We start from the raw sequence: 19,845 nt of genomic DNA on the forward strand, positions 1-19,845 counted from the left end.
CGTCAGTCTGAAGAAAGGTTTCGGCCCGAAACGTTGCCTATTACCTTCGCTCCATAGATGCTGCCTCATCCGCTGAGTTTCTCCAGCATTTTTGTCTACATATAGATGATTTAGATGTTCTTATGACATGATTGTGCAAAAAAATAATGAATTTGATTATTTTGAGAGTGGATATTTCTGTAATGTGATCGATTGGAATGTTGCCGTTGACATAAATTTTAAGCCCATATCGGCAGGCAAGACACGGCCAATTCGTATGGGGCCTACAACCAATACAAACAAGCATTTTAATTCCCCCCCCCCCCCCAAAGCCTCCGGAATTGCACGCACATGCAGTGGCAGATCTGTTGCACCGCCGATGGAAGGTTTTGTAACAACTCTACATATAGGTAGAAGGGGGGAGTGAGGGAATGAGGAGGGATAAAAGGGAAATGGGAATAGGGATGATAGATGATAAGGGAAGGAGACATCTTTGCCAATGACACAAAGCTGGGTGGCAGTGTGAGCTGTGAGGAGGATGCTATGAGGCTGCAGGGTGACTTGGATAGGTTGGGTGAGTGGGCAGATGCATGGCAGATGCAGTATAATGCGATAAATGTGAGGTTATCCACTTTGGTGGCAAGAACAAGAAGGCAGATTATTATCTGAATGGTGTCAGATTAGGAAAGGGGAAAGTACAACAGGACGTGGGTGTCTTTGTACACCAGTCACTGAAAGTAAGCATGTAGGTACAGCAGGCAGTGAAGAAAGTTAATAGAATGTTAGCCTTCATTGCGAGAGGATTTGAGTTTAAGAGCAAGGAGGTCCTACTGCAGTTGTACAGGGCCCTGGTGAGACTAGACCTGGAGTATTGTGTGCAATTTTGGTCTCCTAATTTGAGGAAGGACATTCTTGCTATTGAGGGAGTGCAGTATAGGTTCACCAAGTTAATTCCCAGGATGGCGGGACTGACATATGATGAAAGAATGGGTCGACTGGGCTTGTATTCACTGGAATTTAGGATGAGAGGGGATCTTATAGAAACATATAACATTTTTAAAGGATTGGACATGCTAGATGCAGGAAAAATGTTCCCGATGTTGGGGGAATCCAGAACGGCGGTGTAGCGGTAGAGTTGCTGCCTTACAGTGAATGCAGTGCCAGAGACCGTTCGATCGCGACTACGGGTGCTGTCTGTCCGGAGTTTGTATGTTCTCCCAGTGACCTGCGTGGGTTTTCTCCAAGATTTTCGGTTTCCTCCCACACTCCAAAGACGTACAAGTTTGTAGGTTAATTGGCTTGGTAATTGTAAAAATTTCCCTAGTAGGTTAATGTGGCGCTGGTCAGCACGGACCCGTGTGGCTGAAAATGTTTCCGCGCCTCTAAACTAGGAATGGGCTGTTTAAGTGCGGGTAGATTTAGGATGGTCAGCAAAAACATTTTCACCCGGTGGAATCTGAATTCTCTGCCTGTTTCCGCGCTTTCAAGAGAGAGTCTCAGGGCTAAACTAAACTATGGGGAAAAAAGCAGAACAAGTACTAATGATCAGTCATGATCATGGCTCTTGAAGGGCGGCCTTTAAGCAAAAGGGGTTCAGCAAAAGGATTTGAGTTTCATAGCAAAAGGATTTGAGTATAGGAGCAGGGAGGTTCTACTGCAGTTGTACAGGGTCTTGGTGAGACCACACCTGGAGTATTGCGTACAGTTTTGGTCTCCAAATCTGAGGAAGGACATTATTGCCATAGAGGGAGTGCAGAGAAGGTTCACCAGACTGATTCCTAGGATGTCAGGACTGTCTTATGAAGAAAGACTGGATGACTTGGTTTATACTCTCTAGAATTTAGGAGATTGAGAGGGGATCTTATAGAAACTTACAAAATTCTTAAGGGGTTGGACAGGCTAGATGCTGGAAGATTGCTCCCGATGTTGGGGAAGTCCAGGACAAGGGGTCACAGCTTAAGGATAAGGGGAAAATCCTTCAAAATGAGCAGAACTTTTTTCACACAGAAATCTCTGAAGCCACAGAGGGTAGTTGATTCATTGGCTAGGGGACGATCCCTTGTGGCTAAGGGGATCAGGGGGTATGGAGAGAAGGCAGGAACAGGATACTGAGTTGGATGATCAGCCATGATCATATTGAATGGCGGTGCAGGCTCCAAGGGCCAAATGGCCTACTCCTGCACCTATGTTTTCTATGTTTCTAAGTGCGCCTGGGTGGCGCGGCGGGGGTGGAATTACTTGAAATTGGGTTTTCAATGTTCATACAATGGGTTCCAAGCTACCCAAGCGGAATACGTAGTGCTGTTCTCCAAATTGCATGAGGCCCCACTCTGGCAATGGAGGAGGCCCAGGACAGAAAGGTCAGTAATAATAATAATAATAATAACTTTATTTATAAAGCACTTTAAACAACTGCAGTTGCCACAAAGTGCTGTACATGAGAACTCATGGACAAGAAGTTATTACAAACCATTAAAAACTGTAAAACAAAGGACTATAAAACAATAAAAATTAAAAGACATTAAAAGCACTAAAAACAGGAGCAATGTCTCAGCCAGTGTCGAAAGCCAGAGTATAAAAAGGAGTTTTTAGGGTGGATTTGAAGATGGACAGTGAGGGGGCCTGTCTGATGTGCAACGGCAAGGTGTTCCAGAATGCCGGAGCAGCAACAGAGAAGGCTCTATCCCCTCTGAGCTTCCGCTTAGACCTTGGTACCTCAAGGAGCAGCTGATCAGCTGACCTGAGGCACCGGGCAGGAGCGTATATGGGTGGAGCAGCTCAGAGAGGTAAGGCGGGGCGAGCCCATTCAAACGATTTAAAAACAAATAAAATAATTTTAAAATGAACTCGAAAGTGCACTGGGAGCCAGTGAAGGGAGGCCAAAATTGGCGTAATGTGCTCCCTCTTTCGAGTTCCGGTTAAGAGGCGAGCGGCAGCATTTTGAACCAGCTGGATACGAGCCAATGAAGCTCGTGAGACTCCAGAGTAGAGTGCGTTACAGTAATCCAGCCGAGATGAAATAAAGGCATGGATTACTGTTTCAAAATGCTGCCGCTCGAGAATGGGCTTCACCTTTGCCAGCTTCCTTAGGTGAAAGAAGCTGGACTTAACCACCGCGCGCCTATTTGTTTATCTAGTTTAAAATCACCGTCCATCCTAAAACCCAGGTTTAAAACTGTTGACTTTACAGACAATGCCAGTGGACCCAAGTCAACAAAGGGAGGTTCACGGCAGCCATTGGTGCCAAACAAAATCACCTCTGTCTTTTTTTCATTAAGTCCCAGAAAGTTTAAGGCCATCCAGGACTTAATGTCCTCAAGACAAGACAGAAGTGATTTTAGAGAATAGTCGTCTTCCTTCCTGAGTGGCATATATAACTGGCTATCATCTGCGTAAAAGTGAAAGGAGATGCCATGCCTTCTTAAAATTGAGCCCAGAGGAAGTAGGTATAGAGAGAAGAGCAGGGGCCCTAAAATTGAGCCCTGTGGAACCCCATATGCCAAGGGAGCGGAGGAGGATTCAAAGCCAGCAAGGCTTACACGCATGGTTGTGTCTGCCAGATAGGACCTGAACCATCCCGGGGCACTGCCACAGTATGGGAATGGGAAGGGGAATTAAAATAGTTAGCAACCAGGACATCCAGCAGACAATAGACAATAAACAATAGACAAAATAGGTGCAGGAGTAGGCCATTCGCCCTTCGAGTCAGCACCACCATTCAATGTGATCATGACTGATCATCAGCAATCAGTACCACGTTCCTGCCTTCACCCCATATCCCTTGACCCCGCTATCTTTAAGACCTCTATCTAACTCTCTCTTGAAAGCATCCAGAGAATTAGTCCTCCATTGCCTTCTGTGGCAGAGAATTCCACATTTTCACAACCCTCTGGTTTTTCCTCATCTCCGTACTAAATGGCCTACCCCTTATTCTTAAACAGTGGTCCTTGGTTCTGGACTCCCCAACATCCTCTAGCGTGTCCAATCCCTTAATAATCTTATATGTTTCAATAAGATAGCCTCTCATCCTTCTAAATTCCAGTGTATACAAGCCCAGCCGCTCCATTCTATCAACATATGACAGTTCCACCATCCCGGAAATCAACCTCGTAAACCTACGCTACACTCCCTCAATAGCAAGAATGCCCTTCCTCAAATCTGGAGACCAAAACTGCACACAATACTCTAGGTGTGGTCTCACTAGGACCCTGTACAACTGCAGAAGAACCTCTTTACTCCTATACTCAACTGTTCTTGTTATGAAGGCCAACATGCCATTAGCTTTCTTCACTGCCTGCTGTACCTGCATGCTTACTTTCAGTGAAGGATAACAAGGACCCCCAGATCTCGTTGTACTTCCCCTTTTCCTAACTTGACACCATTTAGATAATAATCTGCCTCCTGTTCTTGCCACCAAAGTGGATAACCTCACATTTATCCACATTAAACTGCATCTGCCATGCATTTGCCCACTCACCCAACCCTTCCAAGTCACCCTGCATCCTCATAGCATCCTCTTCACATTTCACACTGCCACCCAGCTTTCGTCATCAGCAAATTTGCTAATGTTACTTTTAATCCCTTCATCTAAATCATTGATGTATATTGTAAATAGCTGCGGTCCCAGCACCGAGCTTTGCGGTACCCCACTAGTCACTGCCTGCCATTCTGAAAGGGACCCGTTAATCTCTACTTTTTGTTTCCTGTCTGCCAAACAATTTTCTATCCATGTCAGTACCCTATCCCCAACACCATGTGCTCTAATTTTGCCCACTAATCTCCTATGTGGAACCTTATCAAAGGCTTTCTGAAAGTCTAGGTACACTACATCCACTGTCTCTCCCTTGTCCATTGTGATAGTTACACCCTCAAAAAACTCCAGAAGATTAGTCAAGCATGATTCCCCTTCGTAAATCCATGCTGACTCGGACTGATCCTGTTACTGCTATCCAAATGTGCAACTATTTCATCTTTTATAATTGACTCCAGCATCTTCCCCTCCACCGATGTCAGACCTTGGCAGACAGAGCTCAAGTGTTTGGCGAAACAATCACCTACTCTTCGTCTTGAGAGCACTGAATGTAGTGGATGAGTTTAGAGGAGGTGCATATGAATCTCTGTCTCACCTGGAAGGGCTGCTGGGATCCCTTGTTGAAGGTGAGGGAGGAGTTATAGGATCAGATTGGAGGGGGAAGCGAATGGGATGTGACAAAGGTTGTCATGTGTGTAAACTGTAAAGTAATGAACTCTGCAAGTTTAGATATCTTGGTTTCACACTGTGTGTAGCAGAACACTCCATTTCTACTATGAAAGATATATGTGTGACATGGCCTCAGTTTTCGTTTTCTGTGGGACGGCACGGTGGCACAGCGGTAGATTTGCTGCCTTACAGCGCCAGAGACCCGGGTTCGATCCTGACTACGGGTGCTGTCTGTACGGAGTCTGTACGTTCTCCCCATAAGCTGCGTAGGTTTTCTCCAGGTGCTCTCGTTTCTTCACGTACCCAATGACGTACAGGTTTGTAGATTAATTGGCTTTGGTAAAATTGTAAATTCTCCACAGTGTGGAGGATTGTGCTAGTGTGCAGGGATTGCTGGTCGGCGTGGACTCGGTGGGCCAAGGGACCTGTTTCCGCGCTGTATCTTTAAACCAAACGAAACTAATGTGCAATCTAGCCTAATGCACATGTCCTGTGGCCATACATTTGGCAATTTGTAAGTTCCTTTCTTTATGTTCTCATTCTATTGCCACCTCATGTCATCGTATCTTTGTTCCTTTTTTCTCTCTCTCACTAACTGCATCCATTAACTAATGATTGGATGACCGCTACAGTTATCCCTACAGCATCCCTTGCCTCACTCTGTCAGAGGCGTTCCCTTTGCTCTCTCCACACATGGGTTGCAGGTAGCAATTATTTGTACCTTCTCCCCCAGAGTTTTTTTTTAATGTGCTTACATGATCGAGGCTCCAGTGTTACATTTGGATATATCTCATCCTTGATAGTATCATAAATTAGAGCCACTGGATGATACTGCATAGAAAAAGTCCCCCAAGTCCATGCTGACCATTAAGTATCCAACCAAACTAATCCTATTTATCTCCCCACATTCAATCCCCTTCCCTCCCAATTCTACCACTCACTTGGTAGGAACAATTTATCGTGGCCATTTAACCAATCAACTAAATATCTTTGGGATGTGGGAGGGAACGGGAACATCTGGAGGAAGCCACATGGTCACACAGGATGTGCAAACTCCGTAGACAGAACTGAAGGTCAACATTTACCTGGATCACTGCAGCTGTGAGGCAGCATCTCCACTAGCTACGCTTTTATGCCACACTACTACTAATAGGCTGTGGCCGAGCATCAAAAATGTGTCTAGAAATAGGATTTTGTGACCCAAGTCACCAAACTACATGAAATTTTTACATATTGTGTAAATTTTTTTTATATAAATCACCCCTGAAACTCGATATGAAGAAGACTTGCACATTTTTTATTAAATTAGAGAAAATCCGGAAAAATGTCGGGAATTTTTTAGTCCAATGAAAGCACATTTAACATTGAGTTGTCTGCCAGTTGGCCAATCACGCGCTTTGTTTCAGGCTAGCACACAAAATGGCTGAGGGGGCTTCACAGGTGCCTTTTACTGGAGATTCCGATTTGTTGTTCTGTGGAATAAATGTCGTGGAAACTTGCAGCAGGTAATTGTATTTAGTGGGAAAAGCATTAAAAAGGCTGAAGAAAGTGCTGCGAAGTGGATTAAAGTGCAAGAAAGCCTTCAAAGTCCCTGCTGATGTGCTGGAACACAAAGAAGGCCCCCATGAATCAACTCTAACTGAAAGGTAAGACTAAAGTCTGAATTTATGAAAATCTATCTGTATGGACTTTAATTAATTTAATTGCACCCTTTATAATGTGAATAAATTCATTAATTCATTCCTTATTCATTCATTCACTCACTCACTTACTCATTCATTCATACATGAAATTGAGGGCCTAAACTATAACAGTCAATTAAACATTGTCACTAATGCCAGCCTGTTGTAGAGTAATAAGTCTTTAACAAATAATCTCGGAGCTGCCTGCGAAAACTTACCGGGAAAAAGTGCTCCGATCACGGGGCCTAGGTACTCGCGGTAAAGTGAAGCCGCGGTCTCAATTAATAAGTTCCGATTCGCGAAAAAAACGCCGAGCCGCGGATTTTCCAGGATGTCGTCTGCACACCAAAGGGGGCGGGGGGGGGCGCCAAACTTGGGGAAACGACCCACGGTCAACCCAGGTCTGTATACTGTCTGCCTCCAGACCCCGATAAAGGGGAAAAATTGTAAATATCGATCGCTATTTAACGTTAGTCCTAGGTCCCGCGATCGGAGCACTTTTTCCCGGTAAGTTTTCGCAGGCAGCTCCGAGATTATTTGTTAAAGACTTATTACTCTACAACAGGCTGGCATTAGTGACAATGTTTAATTGACTGTGTTATAGTTTAGGCCCTCAATTTCATGTATGAATGAATGAGTAAGTGAGTGAGTGAATGAATGAATAAGGAATGAATGAATGAATTTATTCACATTATAAAGGGTACAATTAAATTAATTAAAGTCCATACAGATAGATTTTCATAAATTCAGACTTTAGTCTTACCTTTCAGTTAGAGTTGATTCATGGGGGCCTTCTTTGTGTTCCAGCACATCAGCAGGGACTTTGAAGGCTTTCTTGCACTTTAATCCACCGCAGCACTTTCTTCAGCCTTTTCAATGCTTTTCCCACTAAATACAATTACCTGCTGCAAGTTTCCACGACATTTATTCCACAGAACAACACATCGGAATCTCCAGTAAAACAGGCATCTGTGAAGCCCCCTCAGCCATTTTGTGTGCTAGCCTGAAACAAAGCGCGTGATTGGCCAACTGGCAGACAACTCAATGTTAAATGTGCTTTGATTGGACTAAAAAATTCCCGACATTTTTCCGGTTTTTCTCTAATTTAATAAAAATGTGCAAGTCTTCTTCATATCGAGTTTCAGGGGTGATTTATATAAAAAAATATACACAATATGTGAAAAATTAATGTAGTTTGGTGACTTGGGTCACGAAACTGCAGAATAAAGCTCCTCGGCCCACAGCCTATAACAACATTGCCTGAAATCTGCAACATCCAGGTTCAGGAATAGCTTATTCCCCACCACCATCAGGTTATTAAACTCAACTCAAACAAAACTCTGAATATTAATAGGCCATTGCACATTATCTGTATATTTAATTATGTGTGTATATATATACCGGTGCACAACCTTTTATCCGAAAGCCTTGGGACCGGCCACTTTTCGTAATTCAGAATTTTTCGGCTTTCGGAATGGAAGGTTTTTAGCGTAGATTTTAACCGCTGGCGGAGTGGCAGAGTGCTCGGCTCATATCCGCAAGGTCGCGAGTTTGCGCCTCGATCCCGGCAGTTACTCGATCGCGAGTTTGAGTCTTCAATGTAGTTTTTTTCTTGATTCGGAGAGAATCGGGAGGGTTAGGCTGGGATCATTCTCTGCGGGCGATGATCTTAGTGGGGGGGGGAGGTGTAGGAGTGCCGTCTGTAGCACTGTTTTCAGACCCCGATAACTTTGGAAAAACGGAGATATCGATCGCCACCATTACCAAAGGTCCCGCTGTGTCTCCCTGTCCCTCCAACTCCAGAGGAATCCGCTCCCCGATGGGCCGCTACGGCAACAAGTGGCAGTTATTACCCACAGCAGAGCTGCGCCCCCTCATGACCGCATGTTTAATTCCTCTGGAGTTGGAGCGTTTGGGCTCAATTTCATGCTATGAATGAATGAGTAAGTCTGGATCTGTGCTTGCAATGAATAAGGACGAATTAATGGCCACCCCCCTTATGGACATTATAAAGGTACCGCAATTAAATTAATTAAAGTCCAAACAACTCCAGATTTTCACAAATTCAGCTCCTGTACAGGGGGTTACCGGCGACAGCCCGAGCTGCGCCCCTTCATCCGCTAGCACATCACCAGATGCACTTTGACACCATCAGCTTCGGTCCCTTTAATCCACCGCAGCGTGTTTCCTCAGGAATTTTAACGTGGCTTTTCTGCTGCTGGCTAAATACTCTGGGATCTCCGTGCTGCAGTGGGCCTGGGGGCCGGTGTTCCACAGAACCTGACGTCTCCGGTGACTGGCACTGGCTCCGAAACAGACAGTACAAAGCCCCCTCAGCCAATGGGCGGCTAGCCTGAGGGGAGGGAAGGGCACACATATGGCCCGGGAAGCAGACAACTCAATGTTAAACGTAAACTGAAGGGGCGACAATAAAAAAATTCCCGACATTTTTCGGTTTTTCCCAATTTAATCAAAAATGTGCAAGTCTTCTTCATATCGAGTTTCAGGGGTGATTTATATAAAAAAATATACACAATATGTGAAAAATTCATGTAGTTTGGTGACTTGGGTCACGAAACTGCAGAATAAAGCTCCTCGGCCCACAGCCTATAACAACATTGCCTGAAATCTGCAACATCCAGGTTCAGGAATAGCTTATTCCCCACCACCATCAGGTTATTAAACTCAACTCAAACAAAACTCTGAATATTAATAGCCCATTGCACATTATCTGTATATTTAATTATGTGTGTATATATATATATATATATATATATATATATATTCAATGGTATATGGACACACTGATCTGTTCTGTATTTATGCCTACTATATTCTGTTGTGCTGAAGCGAAGCAAGAATTTCATTGTCCTATCTGGGACGCATGATAATAAACTCTCTTGATTCGTGATTGATTCAAGAATCAAGTCTAGAACAAATAGACTCAGGAATAGTTGTTTTCCGAAAGTCATAACTACTCTTAATTCACACATGCACTGACTTCACAGCCCAACACCCGGACTTCCATCTATTCTATCCATGTACTGAAATTTGGAACTGTAATGTGTATTGTAACTGTAATTTTTAATATTAAAAAAAAAAGGTTTTAATATTTAATATAATTTTTAAACATCTGCCTAAGAATACTACCTATTCATCCTTCACCATTTTGCCTTTATAGATATGTATATAGCGCCGCAGAATTGTGCACCTATCCCCTCCCCCCCCCTCTCCCTTTTGTTTTGTTTTCTGTTTCTTGTTTTTTGTACTAAATTATATGTATGCACTGAGTACGAGCTGCTTTTAATCTCATTGTACATGTATAGTGATAATAAATGGCATATCTATCTATTATTTACAAATTAGTATAATAAATTACTAACAAAAGTAGTTAAAGTATTTGCAGCTAGGACTAGTTTGGCCTACACTAAAATCTTTACCTACACCATCATGAGCCTTGCAACACAGGTGAATCTGTATGCCAACACTGAGCCTTTGATAAAGCTGTCCATTTTTATCTGCACCCCACTTTTTTTTTAAATCCAATTACTTTTCTTTACGAACATGACCTTTTGAAAGTTTATGTTAAATCTAACTAAAGATTTTCAGAACATAGACTGTTAAACTGTTGCAGGATTAAAGTCACACAATCCGCTTTAGGACTTGCATGTTGGGTTTCATTTTCAAAGGTTTGTGCACATATATATTTGTGGCTCATTGTTCCTGCTGTAAGTGTGGTAAGGGAACTTTGCGCACCACACTTTCATTTGCTGCTTGTTTTCTCAGTGAGGCAACCTACTATACTATGAGTCTGAAGAAGGGTTTCGGCCCGAAACTTTGCTTATTTCCTTCGCTCCATAGATGCTGCTGCACCCGCTGAGTTTCTCCAGCATTTTTGTGTACCTCTGAAAACTGCTAACTCCAGGTTCCAGAACAGCCTCCACCACCAACCATCACTCTCTTGAACCACCTGCACGATCCAAACAACAACCCTTCCTCAGCACTGAACCACAATGGAATTTGCACTGTTACCTTGGCTTCCTGTCCCATAGTCTGGTTTACCTCAAATTATTAGTTTAATAGAAAAGTTACAGAATGTTTAATCATAATCATATTTTATTAGCCAAGTATGTTTTGCAACTTACGAGGAATTTTATTTCCATACAGTCATACTAATAAAAAGCAACAGAACACACAGAATACATTTTAACATGAACATCCACCACAATGACTCATCCGCATTCCTCACTGTGATGGAAGGCGAAAGAAAGTTCAATCTCTCCCTTCTTTATCCTCCAGCGGTCGGGGGGGGGCCTCTAACCTTACGTTGACGAGACGATCTTACTCCCGTATCCGGAGGCGGGCCTCCTCGTCGGGGCGATCAAGCTCCTGCATTGGGGGGGGGGAGGGGGAGGGGGGAAATCTCATCTCCCCCGCGCCGGGCAATCTACCCTGGGTCCGGGCTAGTCGAACGTCGTGCGGCTTTAGGAGCTTCCCGACGGTCTCAACCCGAGACTGCGAGCTCCTTGATGTTAAAGTCCACAGACCGCGGTGGGGCTCAAAGTCAGTCCCGAGCAAGACCTCCAGCTCCACGATGTTAGGCCACAGAGAGACCGGACATACGACCCGGAAAACAATCGCATCTCCGGCAAGGTACGAGGTTGAAAAAAAAGTTTCCCCCGACCTCTTCCCCCACCCCCCAGATAAAACAAACCAGGGAACATTAGTTGTGTTGCTACGTTTCATGTCCCTGCAAAGCTGCAGCAAGTAAGAATTTCATTGCTCTTGTTGCGATACACACGGCAAATAAGCACTCATGACGTTGTGTGAGGTTAACACTTTCTCACTTACACAGTGTTTACCTCTGGTTGCTCTGGGGTTTTCCACATCATAAAGATACACTGGCTGATTGTCTACTGTCAATTTCCCTTGATGTGAATTGATGACAAAAGGAATCAAAGTGGGGGGGGGGGAGGCGGGTTGCTGGGCAAGAATGAGAGATGAAAAACCGTAGGCGTACACAGAAATAAGGAGGGAAGATTCGAACAAATGGGCTTGGACCTAATAAATTGCCTTTTCAGTATAATTACAAGCATAAACTAAGTTTTGTGTAATCTGCAATTTTGAAATGTAATCCTGCTCCACCACACCTGAGTCATTACCACACATCCCAAACATTTGGGGACATGGAACTCAATTTTGGTCACCACCTACTTATAGTTCTCAATAGGCCTGTAACTCAAAACTGGAACAAAGACACTGAAGGCATCAAAGATCTAATGAAACAAATATTCCACAATACTCACATTTGTTCTTAAAGGGACAAAATGAATATTGCTGACTGATGTTAGCAATGCCGATGAACTTTTGTAGCCAGTGAATGATTGAAATATTTGTATATAACGCACATGTGGAGATTAATCACTGGGATTAATCTCTCCATTTAATTGAGGCCATGGTTATTTTCGCCACTGTATACACACAATAAAGCAGGCAAAATTGTGTCAATCTGCAAAATATATATATTTAAAGTATTGTACTATCTTTTTTGAAGCTTATTTCATATTTTCTGAATTTTTGGCATTTTATGCCCTATTTCGTAATTTCAAATTTTTGAATTTCAACCCATGTCCTCTGCATCGTTCCCCGGGCAAAGGATACAAAACCCAGATTTGTTTTTGCATCTCACCGAGTTAGGCTCTGTCACCGATCAGTTGGAAATGTGAGAGGGAAGCTGAAATTTGTGTCTGATTTGTCCTGGACTGGTGCTACTTAAGTGTATTGTTGAGGTGAAGAACTCAGGGAGACATCACTCGGCTTGTTTGCACAGTATTACCCTCCTAAAAGCCAATTGAATGGAGGAGATGGTAATAAAGATAGTACCAATAGCTTAAGGTCCAGTCATTATATAAATAGCACTTAAGGATAACAAGGAGACCAATTGTTTTACAATGAAGTGACATTTTGACACCTTAATCCTTTCTGAAATAATTGCATCACTGTTGATTCAGGTTGAGATGCAACGCCATATTATACATATGACCAGTACAGTTCTCTTCCAGCGTTTATCATGTACAGATGGTGGACAATGCAAGTTGAGTTCATTTTTGACCATGTTTTCCATGCAACTGGCAATTAGCTGATGAAACTCCAACTGCAGTTACTAGATGGAAGTTAAGCCACTGTCCCACTTACATGTCCTTGGCATGCTAATTACGCCACCTTGTGGTCGCGTTGAGGCACGATGGTCCCGCGAAGGGCGCGCGCATCTTCATGTGTCATTTGAAGAAGGACACAAAATGCAGGAGTAACTCAGCGGGACCGACAGCATCTCTGGAGAGAAGCAATGGGTGATGTTTCAGGTCGAGACCCTTCTTCAGTCTGAAAGAAGGGTCTTGACCCCAAAAGTCACCCATTGCTTCTCTCCAGAGATGCTGCCGGTCCTGCTGAGTTACCCCTGCATTTTGTGTCTATCTTCAATATTCTTGGCCCCGCTCGGGAAGTAGAAGAGGGGGCGGATCCGGACCGCAACGGCCGTGAGCCCCAGGGCGAGCTCGGCGATCGTTTGCCCGCTTCTGCTGCTGTTGGAGGTGAGACGTTGTGTCGCGCCAGGGTCTTGGGCCTGTCCCACTTTCGCCATCAGTTACTCGACAGGCCGTTGGCACGTAAAGATTTCATTCGGTTCAAAATCCCGGAGCGCCGCGCAATACCGCGCACAACTCCATACCCCTCTGCGCTTCTCAGTGGGACCGTCCCGGCGCTGCCACACGATGCCCGTGCGCCTCAACGTGATGACGAGGTCGCGTAATTTGCGTGCGAAGGACACGTAAGTGGGACGGGGCCTTAAGTCGATTGAAGAACTGTAGAGTGCAGTGTGACATTGCTGTTAACGTGTTCCACTGGAGAATATTAAATTGAACAGAGAACATAGAACAGTACAGCACACGTACAGACCTTTTACTTGCTCCAGTAATTACTCCAGCATTTTGTGTCTACCTTCGATTTAAACCAGCATCTGCAGTTCTTTCCTACACACGTACGGACTTTTCAGTCCTTGATGTCTGTTGAACATGATGCTAAAACTAATTCCTTCTGCCTGCATGATCCAATATCCTCCCATTCTCTGAATATTCATGTGTATATTTAAAGCCTCTATGTTACTATCAACTCTGCTTTCACCACCACCCCTGGCAGTGGTTTCCAGGTACGTATCATTCTGCATGTAAAAAAATAACTGTCCCCTCTGACCCCAAAGCTATTGCCTCGATTATTTGACATTTCCATATTGGGAGAAAGATTCTGACTGTCTACCCTGTCTATGCCGCTCATAATTTTATACACTTCAGTCGGTCCTCCCTGCAGCCCCTGATGCTCCAAAGAAATCACTCCAGGTTTGTCCATTCTCTAATCCAGGCAGCACCCTGGAAAACCTGCCACATTCTCCAAAACATCCACAACATTCCTATATAGAGATGACCAGAAGTACACACAATAATTGTATGTGCCATTCTATCGATATCCTTGGTATAAAACTTCCTCTGATCATTTCCAGTCTACAACCTTGTGGCTCAGACACTGAGGAAACCCCACAACTGGAGTTACAGTAGCTCAGCTGGTAGACCTGCTGCCTCACGGTGCCAGAGACACGGTTTTGACTCTGACCTCGCGTGTGCTGTCTGTATGGAATTTGAACGTTCTCCCTGTGACCACGTGGGTTTCTGCCGGGTGCTCCGGTTTCCAGCTAAACCAATTTACAATTTAGCCAAAGCTAATTAACCTACAAACCTGTACGTGTTTAAAGTGTGGGAGGAAACCAGAACGCCTGGAGAAAACTCACGCAGGTCACGGGGAGAATGTGCAAAATTCCATACAGTGTAGATCTGTAGGTTAATCTGTAGGTAGATTGCCCCTGGTGTGTAATGAGTGGATAAAGTGGAATGTACACCAAACTGGTGTGAATGGGTGATTGATAATCGGTGTGCACTCGGTGGGCCGAAGGGCCTGTTTCCATGCTGTATCTTTCAAACAATTCATTTAAATCGATCAAAAAGTCGTAATGAGCTTCATAAATGAGAATAAGCACAAGCCCAGAACACTTTTGAGCAGTATTGTCAGCATTGTGTTGATGGCTTTAATTTTGCAGATCTCTTTGTTAATCATTCAGAAAAAGACGCCTGGATGATTGTTTTGGGCGTCATGCAAGTTTTGCCTGAATACTTTCAGTTTCACTTCAACAAACTTTTGCTCCTTTGCATCGCATCCAAGTATTTACATAAACCTAATTTTTGACAAATATTCTTCCTGCTCATCGCCTGTATCATGATGAGTTTTAATTCTCCAAATTCACTAGATCATACCCAAGTTGAAAGCAAGGGATTGGCAAATTGGCTGTGGAAGCACTGATATGTTGGAGCATGCTTTTCAGATCTGTGCATTTTGTTGTTGTTTTTTTGTTTCCAGTCATGAGAAACCAAAGCTACACCATCGACCAACCACCAGTGAAAAACCACAGCTATTTGACTTTGCTACAAGATGGCCAGATGCCATTGCCTGGCACCTGCATTCAGAATGGAGAAGCAGTTGCTGGAGCAGGTACGTGACTGTAACGCAGAGCAGATAAGAGGATCTTGCTGGTTATCAGAGAAATACATCTGTGGGCACTGCTTTAAATACTTTGATCCTGGCAAGACTAAACATGAAAGTTGACACAAAAGATTCTTTCAGATTTTTTCTGGTTTGCAAATGCTCTGCTGTATTTTGTAGGCCTCAAATTGTCCCTTCATTTGTTTCCTTAATCCCATTTGCCTCATTGGAGACCTTATGGACTATCTTTAATCGGACTTTAAACACAAAGTAACTCAGTGGGTCAGGTAGCATCACTGGAGAAAAAGGATGGGTGACGTTTCGGGTCGAGACCCTTCTTCAGACTGAATCGGACTTTGTTGGACTCTATCTTTCTCTAAATGTTGTATCCTTTATCTGTACACTGTGGGCGGCTTGATTAGATTCATGTATAGTCTTTTCTTTGACTAGGTAGCACACAACAAAAGCTTTTCACTGTACACATGACAATAATAAACTAAACTAAACTATTTGAATTCAAATGACTAATTTAGCTGCAGAGATGCCATATACAGGAAGCCGACTAGGGAGCAACTCATGGTTGTCCAGGATATTGGGGACACAGGATATGTTATGGAGGAGTAGATTTGATACTAACGCACTCCTCTTCATCTGAGTGACCTTTCATTCCTTTGCAAGAACAAATACTCCAAGTATCTCTGAATGTCATAATGCAGCAGTCAGCACCGATTTGATGGATGTATCACCACAAATAAGATGCTCACTGTTTCCCATGAAAGTCGATAGACAGGAGTTCCTGAAGTCAGTGTCCATTCCCACCACACCATCATGGTGGCTACCTGTCCCACCAAAACTGTGCAAGATAGGAGTTTGCTCACTTAATAATGACGGCATGCTCTCAGGTCCAGCAGTAAATCAACACTTCTTCAGACCCACACAACAGGTGATTTGATGAGACAAGTGACAGCAAGACGCTTAGAGGAACTTTCAGTGGCTGAAGGCAAGGAGGATGGGGTGAGGGGAGACAAAATCTTATAATGTAAAAGGCGCAAGAGGAAACGCCTCAATACTTAGGAGAGGAATCAGAATCAGAAACAAAAGAGACCAAGAAACTCGAGATGGTCAAGAAAACATCTCAGCATCTACACTGTCATGTCCCCCTGGGATCTTGTAGTTTTCAATAAGACATGCTAGTTTTGGTCTCCAAATCTGAGGAAGGACATTATTGCCATAGAGGGAGTGCAGAGAAGGTTCACCAGACTGATTCCTGGGATGTCAGGACTGTCTTATGAAGAAAGACTGGATAGACTTGGTTTATACTCTCTAGAATTTAGGAGATTGAGAGGGGATCTTATAGAAACTCACAAAATTCTTAAGGGGTTGGACAGGCTAGATGCAGGAGATTGTTCCCGATGTTGGGGAAGTCCAGGACAAGGGGTCACAGCTTAAGGATAAGGGGGAAATCCTTTAAAACCGAGAGATGAGAAGAACTTTTTTCACACAGAGAGTGGTGAATCTCTGGAACTCTCTGCCACAGAGGGTAGTTGAGGCCAGTTCATTGGCTATATTTAAGAGGGAGTTAGATGTGGCCCTTGTGGCTAAGGGGATCAGAGGGTATGGAGAGAAGGCAGGTACGGGATACTGAGTTGGATGATCAGCCATGATCATATTGAATGGCGGTGCAGGCTCGAAGGGCCGAATGGCCTACTCCTGCACCTAATTTCTATGTTTTATGCTAGCATTCTTTCTCTCATATATAACTGACATTCAATGGAAAATAAGATGCCCCTGCAACTAGATGTGATAGTTTAAGGGACTAACTTGGCTAATATTTCTAATTAGATTGTTGCCCTATCATGAATAGCTAAAGTTGGATCTGTACTCTTTAGAGTTTAGAGGAATGAAGGATGATCCTATTTATGCATATAAGATCCTATATATATATATATAAATATGGCACGGTGGCGCAGCCTTACAGAGCTTGCAGCATCGGGAACCCGGGTTCGTTCCCGACTCCGGATGCTGTCTGTATGGAGTTTGTACGTTCCTCCCGTGACCTACGCGGGTTTTCTCCGAGATCTTCAGTTTCCTCCCACACTCCAATGACATACAAGTTTGTAGGTTAACTGACTTGGTTAATGTAAAAAAAAATAGTTCCTAGTGTGTGTAGGATAGTGTTAATGTGCGGAGATCGCTGGTCGGCACAGACCAGGTGGGCCGAAGAGCTTGTTTCTGCGCTGTATCTCTAAACCAAACTAAATGGACATGACAGAGTAGATACTGGGTCGTTTCTAGTGGCAGGAGATCCTCAAATAGGATGAGGACACAAGAAACTGCAGATGCGGGAATCCTGAGCAACCCAAAACAATGTCAGACCATTCCCTCCACGGATGCTATGCAACCCACTGAGTCCCTGCAGCACTTTGTGTTTTGTTCAAATGAGATAACATAGTGACTAGACAAAGGAGCAGTCATTTACTGAGGTGCAAAGGTATAGCGTTTTGCAGGGGGTGGAATTTTCCACCCTGGAGGAATATTGAGGCTGGATCATAGAAATTAAAGAGGAAGCAGGTGGATTTTTAAGGAGGGAGGCCCGGATCAGAACAACCATGGACATGTTGGAAGATGAGGTGGGACTAAGGGGCCGGGTAGCCTACTCCTGCTCCTACTGTGACTGCTTTTCTTTGTAAGTACAAGACTTTATCTTGACACAAACAAGTCTGAATGTTGTTTCTCTCGTCCATTTAAGGTTTTGATGATAACCATTCTGAACTTTTAGAAGATTTATGTGAGATAAATTTAAATTGTGAATACGAAAACAGAATTGGTAAGTGTTGTCATTTTGACTGAGTCTCTCCTAAGGAATTATTCTAATAAGAATGAAATGATTAATTATGGTGCATTTCTGCAACCTGACTAACAAATCTGCCCTCTCTTTATTATGCAGACGGCATCTTAAAATATTTACAGGATCCACGGCCATCTAACACAATAGCACTGGAGCAGTATTTTGGTACGTTTCACTGGGATAACACAGTAGCACATCGGTAGAGTTGCTGCCTTGCAGCGCCAGAACCCAGGTTCGATCCTGACTACGTGTGTTGTCTGTATGGAGTTTCTATATTCTCCCTGTGACAGTGTGGGTTTTCTCCGGGTGCTCTGCTTTCCTTCCGCACTCCTAAGACGTGCAGGTTAATTTGCAGGTTAATTGGCTTCAGAAACTTTGTAAATTGTCCGTTGTATGTAGGATAGTGCTGGTGTACAGTGGCTACACTGATCGTTGGTCAGTGCAGACTCGGTAGGCCGAAGGACCTGTTTCCACTCTGTATCCCTAAAGTCTAAAATCTTTATTTTCTCTACTAGACAAAATTGTAGCTTTTGTCTCAAAGAAATGAAAATATTGAATCTGATTTTCTATCCACTGGATTTCCTGCCGAGCCTTCTCCCACCGGATGCTGGGGTGGTTGGAGGGAGCATTGCTCCAGTGTGATCACTCTAGCTCCCTGTATCATGCTACAAATTGGTACCAGTCACTGTGCAAAATGTTATAAACGAGCCGAGCATGCAGGCCTGGACTGAAAATGTTTTGAGTAACTAAACTAATATTTCCGATTAAAATATTTACCAAATTTTGAAATTAGCATTTAAATATAGTCTATTACTTTATCACATGCCTGATTTTCATTTGGTTCTTTTCAACAACTTTTCATTGAACTCCTTGTGTCCGAGTAGATTGAATTAGTGCAAATTGCCACTTTAAGGGCAGCACAGTGGTAGAGTTGCTGCCTTACAACACCAGAGTCCCAGGTTCAATCCCGACTACGGGTGCTGTCTGTACGGATTTTGTATGTTCTCCCCGTGACTGCGTGGGTTTTCTCCAAGATATGTGCTTTCCTCCCACACTCCAAAGACGTACAGGTTTGTAGGTTAATTGGCTTGGTATGAATATAAATTGTCCCTGGTGTGTGTTTGATAGTGTAAATGTCTTTTCTGTCTTTAATTTATAATTTGTGTACTAGTCATGTCTTTATTATTTATTTCATTCCCCTTACATGTTTTTCCTCTACTTGCTAAATTTTTGTAAAGTGTCCTTGAGACTCTTGAAAGGCGCCCATAAATAAAATTTATTATTATTATTATTATTAAATGTGCGGGGATCATTGGTCGGTGCGGACTCGTTGGGCCGAAGGGCTTGTTTCCACGCTGGCATCTCTGAACTAAACTAAATGAGTGAAATCACAAAATGGTGCCCAGTTACATTTGCACCAGTCTGCACTTTGCCAAGGTGCTACATACAGTAGTCCTCATCATTAAGGTCCCATTAGTATTTTATGGAATTGGTGGCACACCAGGTTAATATCCTGGTAGACCCACAATCACATCACAATAATACTTTATTAG

General features: G+C 43.6%; 1 protein-coding gene across 2 annotated transcripts in view; it reads left to right on the forward strand.

Moving 5' to 3' along the window:
• Positions 1-19,845, forward strand: part of ciita (class II, major histocompatibility complex, transactivator) — a 100,660-nt gene that overhangs the window by 42,739 nt on the left and 38,076 nt on the right. For both annotated transcript variants that reach the window (XM_055651757.1, XM_055651758.1), the window contains 3 exons: positions 15,322-15,453; positions 18,194-18,271; positions 18,392-18,457. In XM_055651757.1, coding sequence (XP_055507732.1) covers positions 15,322-15,453; positions 18,194-18,271; positions 18,392-18,457 — 276 coding nt within the window. The remainder of the gene's footprint in view (positions 1-15,321; positions 15,454-18,193; positions 18,272-18,391; positions 18,458-19,845) is intronic.

Source organism: Leucoraja erinacea, chromosome 20 (genome assembly GCF_028641065.1).
Source record: "Leucoraja erinacea ecotype New England chromosome 20, Leri_hhj_1, whole genome shotgun sequence".
NCBI classification, from domain to species: Eukaryota; Metazoa; Chordata; class Chondrichthyes; order Rajiformes; family Rajidae; genus Leucoraja; species Leucoraja erinaceus.